At 53.1% G+C, this 19,713-nt stretch overlaps 1 protein-coding gene across 3 annotated transcripts in view; it reads left to right on the top strand.

The window, feature by feature from the left end:
• Nucleotides 1–19,713, top strand: part of CELF5 (CUGBP Elav-like family member 5) — a 36,765-nt gene that overhangs the window by 14,024 nt on the left and 3,028 nt on the right. For 2 of the 3 annotated variants that reach the window (XM_071578334.1, XM_071578331.1), the window contains exons 3-12: nucleotides 6,482–6,533; nucleotides 10,944–11,072; nucleotides 11,794–11,873; nucleotides 12,794–12,940; nucleotides 16,824–16,968; nucleotides 17,583–17,729; nucleotides 17,945–18,007; nucleotides 18,093–18,176; nucleotides 19,237–19,380; nucleotides 19,488–19,652. In XM_071578334.1, coding sequence (XP_071434435.1) covers nucleotides 6,482–6,533; nucleotides 10,944–11,072; nucleotides 11,794–11,873; nucleotides 12,794–12,940; nucleotides 16,824–16,968; nucleotides 17,583–17,729; nucleotides 17,945–18,007; nucleotides 18,093–18,176; nucleotides 19,237–19,380; nucleotides 19,488–19,615 — 1,119 coding nt within the window. In that variant the 3' untranslated portion in view covers nucleotides 19,616–19,652. The remainder of the gene's footprint in view (nucleotides 1–6,481; nucleotides 6,534–10,943; nucleotides 11,073–11,793; nucleotides 11,874–12,793; nucleotides 12,941–16,823; nucleotides 16,969–17,582; nucleotides 17,730–17,944; nucleotides 18,008–18,092; nucleotides 18,177–19,236; nucleotides 19,381–19,487; nucleotides 19,653–19,713) is intronic. The other variant, XM_071578335.1, reaches the window with a different exon arrangement.

Raw genomic sequence — 19,713 nt, forward strand, 5'->3', positions numbered from 1 at the left:
CTGACACAGGACTGTGGGCTTGAGCACCCAGCCATGCCAGGGCCCTCAGGCCCGTGGTTTTCTGGAGCTCAGAATGATCTCTTGTGGTCTTGATGAACTTGCCAGAGGAGTTTTTTGGGTTTTCAGTCAGCCCTGTCTTGCCACAGTGGGGAGGAGCAGGAGGAAGTTTGGAGCCACACAGTACTCCTCTCTGCACTGCTATAAAGCCCCCTGGAAACCAGAAAGGTACTTGCCTGAATTTGGCCCAGGATTTTATTTCCTCTTGCCTCTCGAAGAAACTTGCCCTAGCACCTCCAGAAAAGGATTTGAGAAAGGTGACACTTTCCTCTTCTCACCTAAAAGAGCTCTTTTGACCTTCAGTGGCACTAATCACAAGTGACAAGAAGAGATCAGGGCAGGTGGGAAGGCAGGTAGTGTTGTCCTTAATGCAGTGCCCTGCAGTGCTCTGAAACATCAAGTAGGGAGCCCCATGAGGGCAGAGTGACTGATCCTGGAGTTGTGAGGGGCTGCTCTCAGGTGTGTCTGCCACACACTTATGTACATGATTTTAATAATTTTTTTCCCAGCCTGAACAATTCCAGTAGGAGCTGGAATTGCCACGCTGGGTGGACCTCCCTGCAGCTGCTCTGGTGTTCCTGTACAGTCGTGGTGCTGTCACTTCCCTGGAGGTACCAGAGGGATCCAAAGGCTTTCTGAGTTGTGGTGTTAAGTTTCTTGCCTTCCTCCCAGAGCAGAACTGGCTACAGGGTGGGCAAGGGTGTCTGACTGCATTACAGGAGAAGGAGCATCGTGCAGCAGAGAATCCAAGAGGCAAAGCTCTGCTCCATGTGTGTTGTGGCTGCCCAGACTCCTGCTGACTGATTCCTGTGTGCACTCAGCTTCAGTAGGGATGGGGCATAATGTGCCTGGTGTGCTGGGGATGGGGAAAATGCCTCCCAAATTAACCTGTGAGAGGAGTTATAGGAGCTTAATGAGTCATCTTCTTGGTGGCTCAAAGCAGTGGGGTGAAGTCCTTGAACAGTCTTCCTTGGTCATACAAAAAGACACAGCCTTGGCCATGCAGGCAGGAGCTGTGTGGGTTGGACTCTGGGCTTCACTTTTTGCTTCTGCCACAGACTTTGGGCCCAATATTCATCCCACATGCCTCAATTCCCCCACCTGCAACACAGTACTCAGGATTATCCTGTTTCCTTCATAATGGGGTTGAATGAGGTGAATTCATGAGCAGCCCTTAGAGCTGTGCCAGAGCAGTGTTTGGTACTGATGTTGCTGGTGTTTGTGAGACAACTCCCCTTCCTCAGGGAGGGATGGCCCTCCTGGGCAGGACTAAGGTACACTCAGGCTTTGAGACTGGCACCAGGCCATTCCTGCTTGCATTCCCCATCAGAAACAGAATCCAAATAAGCAAATTAGCTTTGATATTTATGTGCTCTGCCCAGCTAGGAGTGATTATGGTCATTCAGGCAGGGCATTTTTAACTGGCCAGAAGAGAACCAGCCCACAGTTTGTAAAACATAAGAGCCCAGGACCTAATTCTGCCAATGGCCTTGGATGCCTTTTGGTTCCTGACATCCCAGAGGAGCCAGCCTGCATTGTGTGTTTCATGCTCTCTGCCTCTGACCCTCTTAACACTGTGAGGTTCCCCTGCATTGCACCTAAGGGGCTGTTTTACATCACTTACTCTTAATTAATAGAAAGGCTTGCCCTGCTGTCCCAGGGGGCTTTTTCCTTCTCTCCAGCTTTTGCAGTTTGAAAGCTGAGGAAGCAAAGTCTGGAGTCACTGCTCCTCCTTGAAGAAGAGGGTACCAGACTGCTGAGGTGACTGACAGCCCATGCTGGGTATTGATGCAAATGTGGGGAGTTATTTCACCTCCAGAAGTCCTTTTTTTGGGGTGTGGTGAGAGAAATCATTCATTTTGTCCTTGGTGAAACCAATAGCAAAGCTTCCTCTGACTTTTGGAGGACCAGGAATTTTCCTTAGATCCTTGATCCCAGAAGTTCTACAAAGGTGGGGAGCGTTTCCTCAAAAGCAGGGAGGAATCCCAAACAGAGCATTGTTCCCAACTTTTATTGAGTATTTGCTGAGCAAATACTGGGCATGGGGTGGGATGTAATGCAGACACTTTCCAGCAAGGCCTCTGAGCTTTGCCTCTTCCCTGGAAGTCTCTGGGCTCCTCTGGGCTGCAGTGGCTCTCTGGCCATGGGTGTCTCCTCACTGCTCCCTGAGGGCTGTGTGGGACATGTGGCTGCTGTGCTTTGTGGAGTGTGAGGCTCCAGAGTCAGGATGGCTTTGTGCCCACATCTGGCTGGCCAGTTGCTTCCCACCAGTAGCCCCCAAGACAGCAAGCCAACAAAGGCTGTGGGCTTGTGACAGGGGGAGTGATCCAGGCAGAGAAAGCCTGTCTGTGTGAGCTGTGTTTGGAAAGGGAAGGTCCAGCCAGAAGGGAGAAGCTGGAGAGGGGCAGTGGGAGCTTTGTCCCCTCCCGTGTGCTGCCCATCTGGTGCCCACTGCTGCAGGGGGCTCCAGGAGATTTCTGGAGTCCAGTGGGCTGTGGGGCTGACAGCTCTTGGACTGTCATTAGGGAAGGAGGACTGTGAAGTGTGAGGGACTCAGGGTAGGGGACATTTGGCCTGTGGTGTCCTGACAGCATGTGCTCAATATTAATGTGGTGTTCTTAAGAAATGAAGACTAATAATGCTCAGCTGAATAATTTAGCAAGTAAAATACAGCTCAGCCAGCAAGGCAGGTGCAAGCTCATAAATCATTTGCTCAAGGTTTCCATGCCACATGTGTGCTTGTGTTCTTGTGTGGTACAGCCATGTATGTCACTGCATGTTCCTCTGCTCTGCACTTGGAATTTAAGGCAGGCACATCCTGACTGCTGCATTCTGGCCCCAGCTGGGCATGTACAAATAAGGCTTTCTTATTTAGGTGTGTTCTCTGATTATTGTGCAGCCCCAGGTGATGACTGGAGGGCAGAAGAATTTGTACTTCCAGAGCTTGCAGTGTAAGCCCAGAAGAAGGTCCTCCCTGCTGTCCCCTTGCTCTCTTTCTCCCTCAAATGGAGGAGGTAAAGCTTGACCACCCTTTCTGTGCATTGAGTTCCTGTAGGGGACAGAGCTCTGTGTCTGAGACCTGCATACAAAGTTTAGGACCCCACGGGCTTCTCAACCTTTGTGGTTGAGTTTAAGGTTCCCTCTTCTTGAGAGGCCTTTGATGTTTTGTTCATCTTTGATGGCAACATAGGATTTAATGGGATTAAAATGGTGGTGTGCTGTTTGTGGAAGCCTCTGGATGTCCATTTCTCTGCAAGGAGAACCGTTCCTGCCTCTCCCTCCCTCCTGCTTTAAGAAGAACCTGGCAGAGAATCCTGCTGCTCTTCTCCAAGCCTCAGCATCTGGAAAATTTCTTGCATCTTGTTTTGTTCTCTTTACCCATATCTTCCAGAACAGATGAAGACCAGCCCGGAGACCCAACCTCAGGATGGTGGGTGTCTCTCAAAGTCACTGGAGCTGGCAAGGCCTCTGGAAATGGGCAGCCCTTGACCAAGAGCTTGGTCTGACATGGGCAGAGGGGAAATCTTGCTGTGCCTGCTGAAGGTGCTGTCTCAGGCAGCAGGAGAGGAGCTGTGGCTGCAGATGGGGGGTACAGGGCAGCCCACATGCTTGGTCTGGCCCTGGGCAGTGCTGCTTCTCCGCGTGGCCACAGCCAGATGCTGCTCCCAGATGTGCACCAGCAGTGACCCACATCGCTGTGCTGGCAGCAGCATCTCCATGGCCAGTGCCTGGAGCTGTGCCCTGCTTGGGATCTGTGCCACCCCCTAGGGGTCTGTGGCACTGGGGGGTGCCCATGACCCCCATGGAAGGCTCAGTGGGGCCAGCCCTGGCTCAGCGCCCCAGGGGGAGGCCCAGGAGTGAGGTCTCTGGGATGGGGGGAAGGATGGGGATGGACAGATGGGTTGAGGGGGCCCCCTCCCCAGAGATCATATCAAAATGTCTCTTTTGTGCAAAGCAGAGGGAATGCCCCCAAGAGCTGGTTTCCATGGCAACCGCAAATGTCAGGTTCCATGTGGTGAATAACCGTTTCCATGACAACCCATCCTTTATCCAAGGTGCTGGGAGCTGGAGTGACAGCCCTGCTGGGGGAGGGGACAGGGAGATGGCCTCAGGTACTTCACCTCCCCCCGCTCCCCCCTCCCTCCTCACCCTCAGCCCCAGCAGCCCCGGTGGGTGGTGCTGGAGGGGGCCATGTGTGTGCCCACTGGCTCTGGGCTTCCACAGCATCCCTCCTGCCCCTCCCACCCCCAAACGGCTTTGCTCCTCTCCGAGGCTGAGACCCGAGTCTGTCCCTCTGTCTCCCTCCCCATCGGTTCAGTTTAGCTCTGGGTTTGCATCCTGGGTGAAGACAAAACTCTTTCTCAGTGCTGTGGGAGCAGTGGGGAGTGACGTGGCCAGCTGCCCCTCTGGGCTCTGCACACATCTGGGCTGCCTGCCCTCTCCCCTCAGCCTGCTCCCAGGGCACTGCCAGCCTCAGCTCACAGGGCACATTGCCAGGAACTGAGCAGCAAGAGGAGCCTCTGCCTCTCAGCAAGGAAATCAGAGGCTTTGTGGAACAATCTCTGCACACTTCAGAATCCCTGTCCCACATCCCACTCAGCTCGTGAAAGAGATGCCACGTCCTTGGCAGCTCCTGGGGGGAGCAGCAGCCTGGAGGGTGGTGAGTGCCAGTGCTGCAAGTGCTGGGGCCACATGGCAGTGCAGCAGGGAATCAGGAGCTCTGCAAATCCATGCAGCTCATCCAGGGTGGGAAAAGGACCTGCAGCCTCTGCCTCTTCCCTGAATGATGCAGCAAGTCCTGGGAGGTGGAGGTGGAGCTGGCACTGCTGCCTGGGAAGGTGCAGCTTGGCAGCAGCTTGGCCTTCCTTTGGGGACTGCCAGCCTGTCCCTGGCTCTGCCAAGCAGCCCTGGATGGCTCCTTGAGGAGGTCCTGCTGGGTGGGTTGTGGGGCTGGTCCCACTTCTGCTCATCCTGCCTGAGCATCCCCTGTCCCTGGGAGCCAGCTCACAGCCCCCAGCTGCCACAGCACCCTCCATGTCCAGCTGCCAGGCTTTGGCTGTGCTGTGGCCTTGCCAACCTGTCACCTTCTGGTTGGCATCTCTGTCCTATGAACTGCAAAGTTACTTCACAGATTTCTTCCAGCTGTTGTTAATGTGGTTTCTACCTCTGTTTTCTGGCCAGTCTGGCTGAGCCACCACTTGGAGACTGACAGCCTTCCACATATTCCCTGCTGGCTTCTAAAACATTTCAGCTGGTGACTTTTATGGCTTGAATTCGTTTTCTGTTTTGTTGCTGTTTTTCCTGAGGGTGTTTCCTAAGAGGGGGGACAGACTGTGCCTGGACCTGCAGCTTGTGTGGAGGCCTCACCTTTGATGCTCTGATTGGTTTTTGGTTTGAGTGTCACTGCCCCAGGTCACTGTCAGCCTCTGTGAATGGTGCTGAGAGACTTGGAGTGAGATGTGCTGAGAGTGTGGAAATCTGCCCTGGGCACCGATTGGAGCAGGAGATTCTGGCACAGCTGGATCCTGCTGGCTGGGGAGGAGGCTGCAGCCTGCCAGTCACCTCTCTGGGCAGCACAGGACATGCAGACCTGCCAGCAGAGGAGAGTTTTGCCCTACTTTGCAAATCAGACAGTTAAAGCTGTGGATTCCTTAGTGTAGCTACTTCTGTCTTACCTGGAGAGGCCCCATATCACGTGAGCTTAGCCACCCTTCAGGCTTGTTTTTTGTGGTTGGATTATTGCTGATGACACTAATGGCTGCAAGGGAGGTAAAAAGCTCTTCTCCACACCCACACGAGAGGAGTTTTGCCACTTTCAACCTGAGTGTTGTCCCTGAGGGCCAGAGATGTTGCTTGAGAGCAGCACTGCCCTTCTCCACAGCCACTCTGGTGCACAAAGCTCTGTCTCTGAGGGCTGGAAAAGGGGAAACATGACATGTCTGCCTGCTGTGCTTCTTCTAGCCAAGGTCAGGGCAAGTCTTTCTTCCTCCTGCAAGGAAAGTGTCTCAATAAGGTGAGGTGGCCATGCCTGAACTGAGTCAGGGCAGACATAGGAAGAGCTTCCAGGCATAGTCTCACCTTACACCACCACAACCACTGTTCAGGCTCTAGTCACTGCTTCCTTAGAGTCCTTTCTTTGCCACTTGCTGCATCTGGGGAAGCAGAGGTGTCTGCATGGTGAGCATTTCTAGGAGAGGTGTTGTCTCAGGCAAGCAGAATCACAGGGAAAAGTGCCAGGTTCCTCTCTGAAAAGTGGTCCCTTCTCCACGGGTACTGGTTGCCATCACAATATCTTGGTTCCCTTCTGCCGCCCTCCTCCTCTGCACAGTGAGCAGAAAGGGGCACCCTGATGCCACTGGCACCAGCAGCACATGCTGGGCAGGTGGGCCAAGCTCTAACTCTCTGCATTTCTCTCCCATTGCAGATGGCGCGCCCGATCCAAGTGAAACCCGCGGACAGCGAGAGCCGTGGAGGTAGTTGTCATCTCTCCTTGTTTCTCCTTTGCTGGCTTTGTGCTTGTGAGGGGGACCAGGCAAAGAGAAGGGTCCCACCCCTGCCCTTCCTCTGCCTGCACCCTGCATGAGGAGATGTTTGTGTGGGGCAGAGATCTGGGGGGCAGGAGGAGAGCCTGGGACAGGCTCCAGCTGGATGCAGCTGGCAGCACCCCAAGGCCTAAGGGTGGCTGCCCACTCCACTCTCCTTCCCAGCTCCTTGGGGTACCATTATCCTGGCAGTGCCTGCCCCAGGATGTTCCTGAGGCAGACCTGCCCTGTGGTGGGTGGCACTGGGGCTCCTGGAGGGTGGGAGCTGTTGGAAAGAGCTTTCTGCAGTGGCACACCTGACCAGCCCCATAAAAGCTGGATCCCTGCAGCAGCACTGGCTTTGTAAGGTGCTCAGCTCTGCTCCACAGCTGACCCTCCTGCCTGCAGCTCTCTCCCCTGCCTCCCCCAGTGCTGCTGAGCCACATCAGCCTCCCCATCCCCGTCCTGCAGCAGCCCCATCCCACTGTCGAGGCTGCAGTTCTGTTGCAGGAAAGATCACATGATGGGGAAATAATGTCTGGAGGGGAAGGATCCTGAGAGGGAGGTGCTGTGAGCCTGCAGGGGACCAGCTTGGACAGAGAAGCATCAATGAATTCAGAGCTGGAAGACTGGGAAGAGAGATCCTGTTAATTTAATGGGGAGCTCAGCAGCCCAAATGCCTCCTCCAGGTGGAGAAGGTTCACAACTCCAGCCCTTTCCTAATCCATTAACTCATTTTGCTGCTTTTCCTTGTCTTACTGATGCATTTCTTTTCCTTTTCTCTCTCCATTCCTACATCTGCCTCTCCATGCCTTGCTCTGTTGGTGCTGCCCCTGAGAGCAGTTTAGTTTAGGAGGATTTATCTGGTGCTGTTTGTGCTTTGGGGCAGCATGTCCTGCATGTGGTGTTTAGATTTAGAAGGCTTTTACCTTAAATTTTAAGGGGTCACTTCCAAACAGTTTGCAGTGACTTTCAATTATTGCATTGCCAGGAACGTGAGATATATTTTATAATATTTTATATGAATGTGTGTATTCACAGTTGTGTGATCCTCCTTTAAAAAAAAGAATTGTTTAAGTCAGATCATTTTTCCAAATAGAATCTTTAACTTTTGGTTATTTATTTTCTCCAACACCGCCCCTCTGCATTAAGTCCTCACACAACAGCAGTAAAACCAGACCAAATACAATCCCTGCTGTGCAATGACCAACCACTGCAGCTTTATTTTCTTAGCTTTGTGTCTCTGGTGAGTGCAAGGCTGGAGTCTCTGGTGTCCAGTACTAGGCTGAGGTCATTTCTGCAGCGTGTCTTGTGCTGGTGGGGACTCTTCTATACACACCCCCCTGGTATCAAGTGTTGGGGTGTAGCATCTCTGATGCCTCAGTTCCTCTGTCAGAGGGAGCTGAAACAGGTTGAAAAACAGGGTGTTGATTTGGAAGCAAGCTTTTGGTGAAGGCACTGCACTCTGAAACCTCCAAGCTTATGAAAAGTGCCACATTCTCTAATGATTGCAAATGTCAGAACATCAGCTCTGCCTCCCATGGACAAGGCCCTGGAGTGCAGCAGCCTTTGGAGTCTGCACACCTGTCTCTCTGCAGCTCCTCCCTGCAGGGCTGAAACACAACCAGCTCCCACAGGATCCATGGCAAACTGGGTTTTTTTCCTGAGGCAGAAGCAGCATCAAGACAGCACCCTGAGTTTGCCTGAATCAGGTTGCTCTTTCCAAATGTTTCTGTCATGATGCTCCATTTGTCAAGGAAGTGGATGAGCAACTTTGCAGATATGGGAAGAGCCATTCCCTGCAGGAATAGCCCCACACTGGCAGGAGGTAAAAGAAGGATTTGGGGCAGGGCAGAACTGTTTGGACTAGGAATTTATCCAGGGAGTAGCTGCATGCATCAGTGGGGCACTGCTCTGCATTATCCTTGAAGGGAACCTCTTTTATACTCTCCAGGGACTGACATTTCTCAAATTAAGCACCCTGAATTAAGTACATGAAGTTAGAGCACCAGAATCTGTCTCCTGGTCTAAGAGGTGCTAATTTTTGTGCCAAAGGGGCAGTTTTGGCCCAGCCTTGCAGGGGCTGTGTAGGGTTATCTGGATGCTCAGTGTTGCTGTACCCTGCAGAAGGAATTCATGACTAAAAAGTTCCTGCTTGTATGAGATCAGAGGGGGACCTGGGATTCTGGGGAAGGCATTGCCAGCTTTTTCCTTCTTTCCCTTATGCCTGTGATGTGAGCCTGGGAGTGCCAGGAGGGGATGGGGTGAGAGGGCAGAGGAGCTTGTCTGCTCCATGTGAGACCCAGAGCTTTGTGCTGCAGTGATGTGGAATGACAGCCAGCCCGAGCCCATCAGTACTGCCTGGAGACAAGGAAGCTCTCTGCATATCCAAGGAGATTTGCTGCTTTCCCAGTGGCTCCAGCAGGCTCCCCTCTCTCCCTGATCCTTGCTGCTGACAGCTGTTGGCCAGATGACCTGAATCCACTGGGTTTAGAGGAGCTGTGTCCGGGGTTTTTGTGCTCTCCTCTCTCTTGGCCTCTTGGCTTGTACCCCCATCAGCAGAGTGCTCTGTGCTGGCCCACCTCCTGCTGCCTGGGTGGCTGGCTGTGCCCAGAGCATGTTTCCATGGGAACTCAACAGTCAGAGATCAGAGTCGATTTTCCTGGTTGCTGGACTGCATGGGAAATTGCCAATCAGAGGGTGAAAACCAGGAGCTGTAGGGAGAGTGAAGGGGAAACAGCAGGAGGAGGGTGTGCTGCTCTGAGTAGGGAAGGGGACATGTTTCAGTGCTGCAGAAATCCCTGCTGGGGAGCTGGAGGAGCTGGAGGAGCTGGAGGAGCTGGTGACCTGCAGCAGCACCCCGGGAATGGGCTGGTTTGAGACCGACAGCTTTGGCCGAGGTGATGGCAGAGCTCGGGTGAAAGGGCTGGGCAGGGATGGGGCAGCCTGGGTAGAGGTGGGGGGGCAGCCCTGTTTGGGAGCTCACAGAAGCTCGAGGGCACTGGATTGGCAACTGGGCAGCTTGTTCACCCACCTGGGTGGGAACTGTCCCCTGAGCGCGGGGGAGCAAGGAAGGGGCTGGGGCAGGTTTGGTGGCACTGTGGCTGTATCAAGTGCCATCCATTCCTGCCATACATACACACCACCACCCCTGCAGCCTGTCCTGCTGCTGTAGCTCCAAGACCTGTTGTTTTCCAGGTCACTGCACTCCCAGAGAGCAGCTTCCTTGCTATTCCCCCTGATGTGTGTCACGTTGCATTGGTGTGTCTGCAGCCAGCCCCTCTCATCCTGTCGCTGACAATAAGGAATCCTCTCCTGCCACATCCCAGCACGTCCCCTCCTGTGGGTCGTGTCTCCCCAAGCGTGTCTGGGGCAGTGAGGGAGGGTTAACTCACCAGTTGGCACAACTATTTCCTTGCAAAAATGGACATTGGGCTGGGATTGTAATGCTGGGATATTTTAATAGCTCTTCACATCAGTCTGTGGAGGATGTTGCCCCAATCCCTGCTGTGTTTGTGCTTGACTGGACGGCACCAGGTGGGGTGAAGAGCCCCTGTGGGTACTCATGGGGGCACCCTGCACCTTTCTGGCCTTCACACTTCCCCATCCCAAGAAAAACATAATCCTCACTTCTCTCTTCTGAGGAGGAAGCCAGAGGGACTCTGAGCTCCAAGTGCTGGATGTGTTGGACACCCTTCCAGCTCCCTGACATGGGTACAAAATGCCACTGGAGAGGGGGGAGCAGATACCATGGAGGTGTTTGTTGGCCTTCACCAAACTGTCTGGTATTTGGGTGATCCTGTGGTGATGCAGATTGTGACCCAGGATGCCAGGGTTTATTCCAGGCCTCAGGAGACAGCTGGTTAGACTGGGATGGGCAAGGGCAAATGGAAACTAAGATAATTACATGGCAGCTGAGGAAACAGTGATCTTGGAAAGAAGGAAAAGGAAACAGAAGTCAAAGGTCCTGGAGTTTATTAGCCTGCCTGTGTTGGTGTGATGTATTTCCAAAGGTACCTCTTGGATTTCACATGCTGATCAATAAGAGCAGAATTGCCCAGACAGTTTTTCTTATTATCATTTGTGTAGGATTGTTCAAAGAAAAAGGCTAATGAATAATAGGAAATTATTAATCTTTGGTTTTCTCTTGGGGCTGGTAGGGTAGGGGAAGCCATAGAAACCTTTGCAGGTGTGAGGAGTGTGGGTGGACCCTGCACACTCACCCCTGGAAGCATTTCAGCCAACAGCAAACCATTTCCATGCCAGGCATGTTTTTAACTTTAGGCTGTTTCGTGCATAAGTGTCCCTCTCCTGCTCTGGACTGTGAGCCTCATAGAAGGTTGATGTTTCTGTGTTTGCCCCTAGGGGACAGGAAGCTCTTTGTGGGCATGTTAAATAAGCAGCAGTCTGAGGATGACGTGCTCCGGCTCTTTGAACCATTTGGGGTCATTGATGAGTGTACGGTGCTCCGCGGACCTGATGGGAACAGCAAAGGTGTGAACCCCTCTGTGTGTGCTGCCCTTCCTCCCTGCTCTGCAGGGAGTGTTCCCCAGCCTCACTGCCCGGGCCTCCTCTCCACTGGGGCACTTCTTCCCCCACTGCACCTTTTGTGGGAACCCACAGCACAGCCCGGCACAGGGAGCAGGGCAGGGAGAGGATCTGCTGCCAGGAAGGGCTGGGGAAGGTGGGCAGAGACCGAGGGAAAAGGAGGGGAAGCAGAGCTCGATGAGTAGCTGAGCTACCAGGATTGCTGTGAGCCTGTTCTGTCAGTCTGGCTCTGCAAGTTGAAATGTTGTACCCCAAATTAGGAGCCCATAGAATCACAGAACAGGCTGAGTTGAAAGGGACCCACAAGGATGATCGAGTCCAACTCCTGGCCCTGCACAGGACACCCCAACAATCCCACCCTGTGCCTGAGAGCATTGTCAAAGCACACCCTGAGCTCTGGCATAGAGACTTTGGGGGAGAGGCAATCAGGGACAAGGGTGGAGATGGTGACATCATCTGTAGAGTATATCATTGAAGTAATAATTTGAGACCCTTCCTCTTTTTTCTAGGATAGAGGACTTGGGATGAGTCATCCTTTTTGTTCCCTGCTTCCTTGGGGTGGCTTTCCTTTGCCTTACCTGAGATACAGACACTGTCTCTTGCGTGATGGCACTTTCACAGCAGCCCTGTCACTGCAATCTCCTGTGCTCTTTCTGTCCCTTTCCAGGCTGTGCTTTTGTAAAGTTCTCATCTCACACAGAGGCTCAGGCAGCAATCCACGCACTCCATGGCAGCCAGACAATGCCCGTGAGTATAAGGCCAGGGTTACCTACCCTATTCCTGATCCTCATCCCATCACCCTCTTGCAGGGACCTCCCCACACTCTCCAAAACCACGACAGGTTCAACTGCAGTTTCCAGCTTGTGTGGCTGGGAGGTGTGTGTGGGGGATCTGTGTGTGCACATCTGTGCTCTGGTCTCAGCAACCCTCCTGTCTGCTGGTCTGGTGTTTGTAGCTGTGTTCATCCAGACTGGTAGTGACAGCACTTACAGCTATAAAGGCTAAATAAAAGAGAGCCAAAACCAGGCCATGAGTTTGTCTTGGAAACAGCTCCCTGGAGTAGTTAAAAACTGAGCAGGGTGCAAGCTAACAATTCAGCAGCGTGGGTGGGCAGGACTTCAGTGTCTGAGCACACTCCTCAGCTTCTCTTACTTAGGCAGTAGAGGAGGCCCCTGGGGTGGGCTGGGCACGGGTGGGAAACGCTTTGTGCATTCTGTGGGGTTGTGGAGCCACAGCTGTGCCTTCCTGTGCAAGTGGAGCTGCAGTTGGGATCTCATCTCTGGCAATGTCTAACCTGAATGGGGGCACCCCAGGGGTAGGACAGTGCATTGCTGCAGCAGGGCTGTTTCCAGCTGCCAGGACCACTCTGCCCATCCAGCGAAGCTCACTGTGGTGGAAAGATGGCATGTGTGCACCCACCTGTGCAGCTGTGCAGGGCTCAGGGTGTGAGAGGGACGGGTTGGATGGATGGATGGATGGGGAAGGGCACAGCCCAGGTTCCAGGCAGCTCCCAAGCACTTTCACGCCAATATTTGCTCTTCTGTTCCTCTTCCCACTCCTCTCCGCTGCCTGCTCTGCCCCACCCTGCCTTGCCTGACTGCTGACTCTCTGGCTGTCCCACGCCTCTTCTCTCCTGCCTCCTGTCTGTCTCCTCTCTCTGTGCCCAGGGTGCCTCCTCCAGTCTAGTGGTGAAGTTTGCTGACACAGATAAGGAAAGGACCCTCCGCCGCATGCAGCAAATGGTGGGGCAGCTGGGGATATTCACTCCTTCCCTCGCCTTGCCGTTCAGCCCATACAGCGCCTATGCGCAGGCTGTGAGTATCCGCGGGGGGGTGGGAGAGGTGCCCTCCCTGCCCTGGGGCAGGGCTGTGCCTGGAGCACCACAGGCTGGGCTCTCAACCATTGCACGAAGGTTTCCCAGCACTCTGGGACTCGCTCCTGGCTTGTTTCTTCAGTCAGCAGCCTCGTCCTGCACGGTCTCTGTGTGTTTCTGTCCTGGAATAGGGGGCAGAGGGAGCTGGGGGCTCCTCAGGTTGAGCCTGGATTGCTCTGATGTGATGGAGGCTGGTGGAGATACTGACCCAGCATCTTCATGTCTTGTTTTGAGGACATGATTCCTGGGCAACGTCTGCCAGATGTATTACACCAGCTTGTGAACTCTTGCTCTGGGTCTGTGGCACAAATGTGTGTCTCTCTCTGGTTTTGGAGCACTGTGAGAGCCCTGATGACCATTCTGGTGTATCTTCTGCACTGACCGGGGCATGGTGTGGTGGTGAAGGAGGCAGGAATGGCCCACACAGTGAGGTTCTGATGACAGAAAGTGCTTTTTTAGCTTGTGGTCCAGGATGTGTAAGGAAAAAGAGCACTGAGACCTTCTAAACTTGGTCTTTTAAGTGCCCTCCAATTTTGGGAACTCCTGCTGGTGAAAAGAAACTAGTCAGGTCTAAGCTGTGCTCCTTGCTTATCTGCATCTTCTTTCTCCTCAGTTATGTGTTACTGTGTTGATCTGTGATTCTTCACTGCCCTTCCTACTCTGAGACTTTAACTTTCCCCTCAATTCAAGACTCAGCTTGTCTTCCACTTTTTTGTGATTTTTTCCTCCTTTTGCTTTTACCTTCCACTGGGTTTGGTTCTTTCTCCTTTTCCTTCCTGAGGCACTGACCTCACACCTGACTGTTTCTTCTCTTATGTCATCCCAGCCTCTGGACTCTTAGAGGAGAGATCCTGGCCAGTTCCCATCAGAGGGGTGTCAGTCCCTTGAAATGCCACCTGATCTCTCTGGAAGTGGAGGCAAAAGAGAGGCATTTCCTCACTGCATCTCCTTGCAGTACCTGGAAATGTCATGTCCTGCCCTGGGCAGTGTTGGGAGGTGGCCCCTCTGACCAGCCAGGGCTCGAGGAACCCCAACAGACTTGATGCTTCCCTGACTCTGGGCCTGGAGGAGCAGATGCTGCCCCCAGAGTTACCCACAGGCTGGAGGTGCAGCAAACCATTGTGGATGTGGTTGATCAAGTGCTCCACAGGTGCATCATAGGCATCAAAGGTTCTTATATTCATAATTCAATATGCCAGCAGCTTTCTCTCCCTGTCCCCGTGGGGTTTGCTGCATTGCCAAGCCAAAATAATCCTCAGGAGTGCCAGTCTAGGAAGAAGAAGTTGGGAGCCTGTGTTGTTTTGGTTTTGTTTTCAGTTGGATGCTTTAAATTCACATTAATTGCCTTTTTCTTTAAAAACTACCTCAAGTTAAACATGAAATAATCACACGCTATATTAAGTCTAAAGTTTTTCTAATCTATTCAAATATGCAAAATAAGGTACTTAAAATAGTCAAACAGTACATGTCAGCTGAAACAGTTTATAGGAAAAGGTCTCATCTGGGAAGTACAACTGGCTGAGCATCTGGAAGCAATTTATTTCAATGCTTAAAACAGGTTTTGATCCCAGGTGCCTCTGCAAGTGAAAAGTTAGTATTTCCTTCATTTCATTTTATTCAACAAATTAGTTCAGGTGGTGTCAGGGAAATGTTTGGGTGCTAAAAAAATAATTATCAATACAAAAGAGGCCTGAAGTCTTAAAAAAGCAGCCAGTGCAATTTAACTAAGTGCTTATAATTCTTCAATATTTCTTGTATGTCATAAATCAGTTAGTTCCAAACACAAAATATAATTTGCTCACGGTCCCCCTGCCCCCTTTTCTTTCTGCTCTGGTGGTTCATTATGGTAATTTTATGTAAGTAATGAGAATAATTTCAGAATGCCAGGTCGGTGCATATGCAGCTGGATACAGGTCTTGGTCCAGCCAGGGCCTGGCACAGAACTGGCATTAATGAGAAAAAAGAAAATCAATATTCACACAGGGAGTAAAGGACCGTGTTGGCTCCTGCACCCCTGAGTGGGGACAGTGCAGGCAGCACAGGGGTCTGTGCAGGCTGCCTGCACAGGGACACTTCCCCAGTTGTACCAGCTCAGAGACAGCCATGCCATGAAATCCCTCTTTTTATGCAAGAGCAATTGCAGCTTCTGTGTGAAGGAAATCAAGAGAAGGTTTAGCTGGCCACAGACTTTTCAGAGGTACCAGATTCTTCAGCTGAGACCTCAGCCAGACTGGCTTACTGACTCCCCCATTTGTGGATGAGGTGGGCTATTTGAGAGCTGTATGTTTATGTGGCAGAGCAGACAGTGGGACGTGGCAATTTAAGGAAGATTTGTGTTTTCTTGGGTTTTACCTTTTGTCACCCCTCAGCACCTCCTGGAAACTACAGTTTCCAAAGAGCTCTGCCGGTGCCTCCCCTGCTCTTCTTCCTTGATGGCTTATAAAGAGGCTGGATAATTTTGCATCCAGAACGAGGTCTTTGTTGCCACTGCACTCTTGAGGGCATCTTATGCTTCAGAGCACCCACTGATGGTCAAATAGGACCAGAAGGATTCTTTTCTTCTTATTCCTAATCCTCCTCCCACCCTCGTGTCCCACCCCCACCCTTCCTTTTGTACTGTGCATCTCTGCCTAGGCAGGAGTGTTGCAGGAGCTGCTGTGCTCTGACCGGGGTGCAGTGCCAGAGGAAAGGCTGAGCTCAGTGGAGCGTGGAGCAGACAGACCTCTGCTGGTGGAGTGTGACACAAGAGTTGGGCCTGGACAGACACCTGGTTGCACAGCAACCTGTGCCAGAGTGAGCTCTGTGTGTCTGCCAGCAGCATGATCTGCTCCTTGAGGCTGGGCAAGAGCAGAGGAATGTGCCCCCTGTGCCTCAAGGCAAAGCTGTGTTATTTCACACCTCTCACTGCCCCTGGTGAAGTGATCAGAGAGAAGGGCCTGTGGGGAGACAGCACTGCTGGGTGCTGGGGGCACACCCTTCCCTGCTCCCTAACCCACTGCAGGAGCTCTCTGAGCCAAAGGGGCCCATCCCTATGCCCCAGTGCACAACTGAGTGAGCCAAGACCAGGCAAGGCACAGGCAGGGCTGCCCAACCCGGCCCTGGCACTGGCTGTGTGGAGTGGGGTGCCCACTGAGCCACGTCCCCTGGCTGCAGGATGGGAAGCTGTGCCCGGCTCTCAGGGGCTTTCCTGTGTGGCCGAGCCCAGGGCACTGTCTTGCCTCAGGGGGCAGGCACTGCATGAGTCAGTGGCCACCAGGATCCCGTGGGCCCCAGGGTATGGGGGCTGTCAGCCAGGCACAGCCTGGGCCTTTGGGTGCAGGGGTGCTGCTGCCCACCCTGGCAGGTGTGGTGGTGTCCTGGGAAGCTCCAGGGCAGGTGGCAAGAGCCTGAAGCTCCAGGGCAGGTGACAGGAGCCCAAAGCTCCAGGGCAGGTGACAGGAGCCCAAAGCTCCAGGGAAGGTGGCAGGTGCTCAAAGCTCCAGGGCAGGGGCAGGAGCCAAAAGTTCTAGGGTAGGTGACAGGAGCCAGAAGCTCCAGGGCAAGTGGCAGGAACCTGAAGCTCCAGGGCAGGTGCAGGAGCCCAAAGCTTCAGGGCAGCAACAGGAACCTGAAGCTCCAGGGCAGGTGCAGGAGCCCAGCAATGCGCAGCAGTGACTGGGGATGGGGGATGTGGTGAGGTTGCAGTTCCAGCCTGGCCCTGGTCCTGGCTGTGCCAGGGGAAGGAGAGGCCAGGCTGGCCTGTGTGGCCTCCCCCAGCTCCCTGGGCCCTGGGGGCAGGAGGCCTGGGCAGCAACAGGCCCTGACTGCGTGGTCCTGCCTTGCAGCTGATGCAGCAGCAGACGACGGTTCTCTCCACCTCCCATGGCAGCTACCTGAGCCCCGGCGTCGCCTTCTCCCCGTGCCACATCCAGCAGATCGGTGCCGTCAGCCTCAACGGGCTGCCAGCTGCTCCCATTGCACCAGCATCAGGTGAGCACCTTCACTGCCAGTGACCTCCCTGCCCCTGCACTGCCCAGGAGAAACAGCTCCTCCAGCCCACCAGGCTCAGCATGTGGATTAGTTCTCTCTAACAGTGCAGCCCCTGAGCACAGCAGTGTCTGGTCTGCACAAGCTTCTGCAGCCTCCCTGACACCCTCACAGGCTCAACACACATTCTCCTGCCCTACTGCTGTTCGTTTCTGCAGCAATTTTCCCCTTTGATACAGTAAAGAACAGGGTTCCCAGGCTTGCACTTGACTCTGAGGTCAGCAGTGCTATTATTCATTACCATCATCCACAGTAATAGTGCACAGAGGGTTTGAATACCCATTAAGAACAGGAGTGTCTCATGTGAGGTGCTGCACAAACCCACACTGAGGATGCTCCGTCCCAAAGCTCTGACAGCAGCTGGGAGTGGCTGTGCTGCACACACTCCTCTCATTAGTGCTGCCTCTTAATTTTGTGAAGGCTCCAGTACTAGTCTGTCATCTCCACAGCCTACTAGAAAAGGTAACAGCTTCAGACACAGCAGTCTTGCCAGGCAGATGGGAGCACAGGCTTTGTGGGACCTGAACTTTCATGGGATGTCCTCTCTTGTTCTGCAGGGCTACATTCACCACCTCTCCTGGGAACAGCAGCCGTGCCAGGACTGGTAGCACCCATTTCCAATGGATTCACTGGAGTGGTACCATTCTCAAACGGGCATCCAGCCTTGGAAACAGTTTACACCAATGGTCTTGTGCCATATTCAGGTATGGAGAGCAGGAAAAAACTCCCCACCATCCAGAAACCTGAGGAGCTGCAATTAGTTCCTTTTTTCTGGATTTCCCACAGGAAACACTTTTCTAGCTCCTTACTAGCCAGACACTGAGACTCACTTGGGGGCAGGGGTGGGAAACATCACCACACACACACTGGATACATGAGTGATCCCCTTTGCTGTGCTTCTGATTGTTTTATCTTGCAGCCCAGAGCCCTTCAGTAGCAGAGACTTTGCACCCAGCCTTCACAGGAGTTCAGCAGTATGCAGGTACCAGCTTCCCTTGTCCCCCTCAGGCCCTTGTGTGGCTGAGCAGACCCTCAGGTAAATGGCTTGTTGTGTCTCTGGAATACAGCTGTGTATCCAGCCAGCACCATCACCCCCATTGCACAGAGCATCCCCCAGCAGCCTCCTGTCCTGCAGCAGCAGCAGCGAGAAGGTGAGGTTCACAGTGGGGATCTGTGTGTCCAGGGACATGGGTGGGATTTGTGTAGCTCATCTACACCACAGAACCAATGGAGAGGAGAAGCATTAATTTTTTTGTCCACTAATCTTTGATCCTGGAACTGGGTTATGGGAACAACCACATCTCTGCAGTGAGTGGACTGGAAAAGTTCACGAGGTTCTTGTTATGCAAACGCCCTGAGCCTGTCCCTGGCCAGATGTTGCCAGGTATAAAGGGGGCAGCAGACACTGGGACACTAAGGTTTCACACTAGAGGGGACAATGCCAGGACCTTCCCTATGCAGTCAGGGAAAGAGCACTCCCTCCCCATCTTTACTGATGCCAGAACCACAGTGGTACTCAAACCAGCCTCTCCCAACATCCTCCCCTCTCTTCTCAGCCTTCATAGCCTCCTGAGCTTATTTTTCAACTTATTTCAAAACTGGCCTGAACAAATTTGGAGGCAAAGGCATTTTCTCTCTGCTCCTGATTCACACAGCAGGAGTCAGCAAGGGAGCAGCTTCTTGTGCTCATCAGGCTCACAAGGAGCCAGTGAAGGAGTGCACAAGACCAGGTCAGCCCATAAATGGGACATGTGGCAGTCCAGATTTCCAGATAAGGCTGTGGCTTATGGACTGAAGGCAACCACTGCCTAACTGTGGGCAGGGAATGCTAAAGCAGCACCTTTCACACAGCAGTGTCTGCTCTCTCTGCTATGAATGAGGAACTCTCACCTCACTGAGTTCCCTCCAACAAAACAGCACCCAGACACTCAGAGTTGTTGTGTCCAGCATCCTATGGGGGAACTAGGCAAGCTTTGAAAGTGAATCTGCTGTCCAGAAGCTCCAGCTTTGTGTATTACCTCCCAGTTGCTCTCAGAGAGCCCTCAGAACCCTTCATGGAGCAGTGACTGAGAGACAAGTGAGGGAAGGTCAAAGAAGGAGGCAGTGCTGGGGTTCTCCTCCAGTGCTGTGCTGTGAGTTGAGCCCATTTCTCTTCCCCTTCCCTGTGGGGGTTTTCTGTTTTCTCCTTCCCCGTTGCCCCCACACCTGCAGGTCCCGAAGGCTGCAATCTCTTCATCTACCACCTCCCTCAGGAGTTTGGAGACAATGAGCTGATGCAGATGTTCCTGCCCTTTGGCAATATAATTTCCTCTAAGGTGTTCATGGATCGTGCCACCAACCAGAGCAAGTGTTTTGGTAAGTGCTGGCCCAGCAGGCAAGAGAAGCATGATGGATACCACATGGCATGCTGGGCATGGCACCAGCAGTGCTGTTATCACCCATGCCTGTGTCCTGTCCTGCAGGTTTTGTAAGCTTTGACAACCCATCCAGTGCACAGACTGCTATCCAGGCCATGAATGGCTTCCAGATTGGCATGAAACGCTTGAAGGTCCAGTTGAAACGACCCAAGGATGCCAACCATCCCTACTGACAGCAGGGAGCAAGCAGGAGGCACTTCTACAGCACAGGTAAAGCTGCCACCATCGTGGCACTGCTCTGTGGAGTGTTGGCCTGTGTGGGGACAGCAGG

This window comes from Pithys albifrons, chromosome 27 (genome assembly GCF_047495875.1).
Source record: "Pithys albifrons albifrons isolate INPA30051 chromosome 27, PitAlb_v1, whole genome shotgun sequence".
Lineage (NCBI taxonomy): Eukaryota > Metazoa > Chordata > Aves > Passeriformes > Thamnophilidae > Pithys > Pithys albifrons.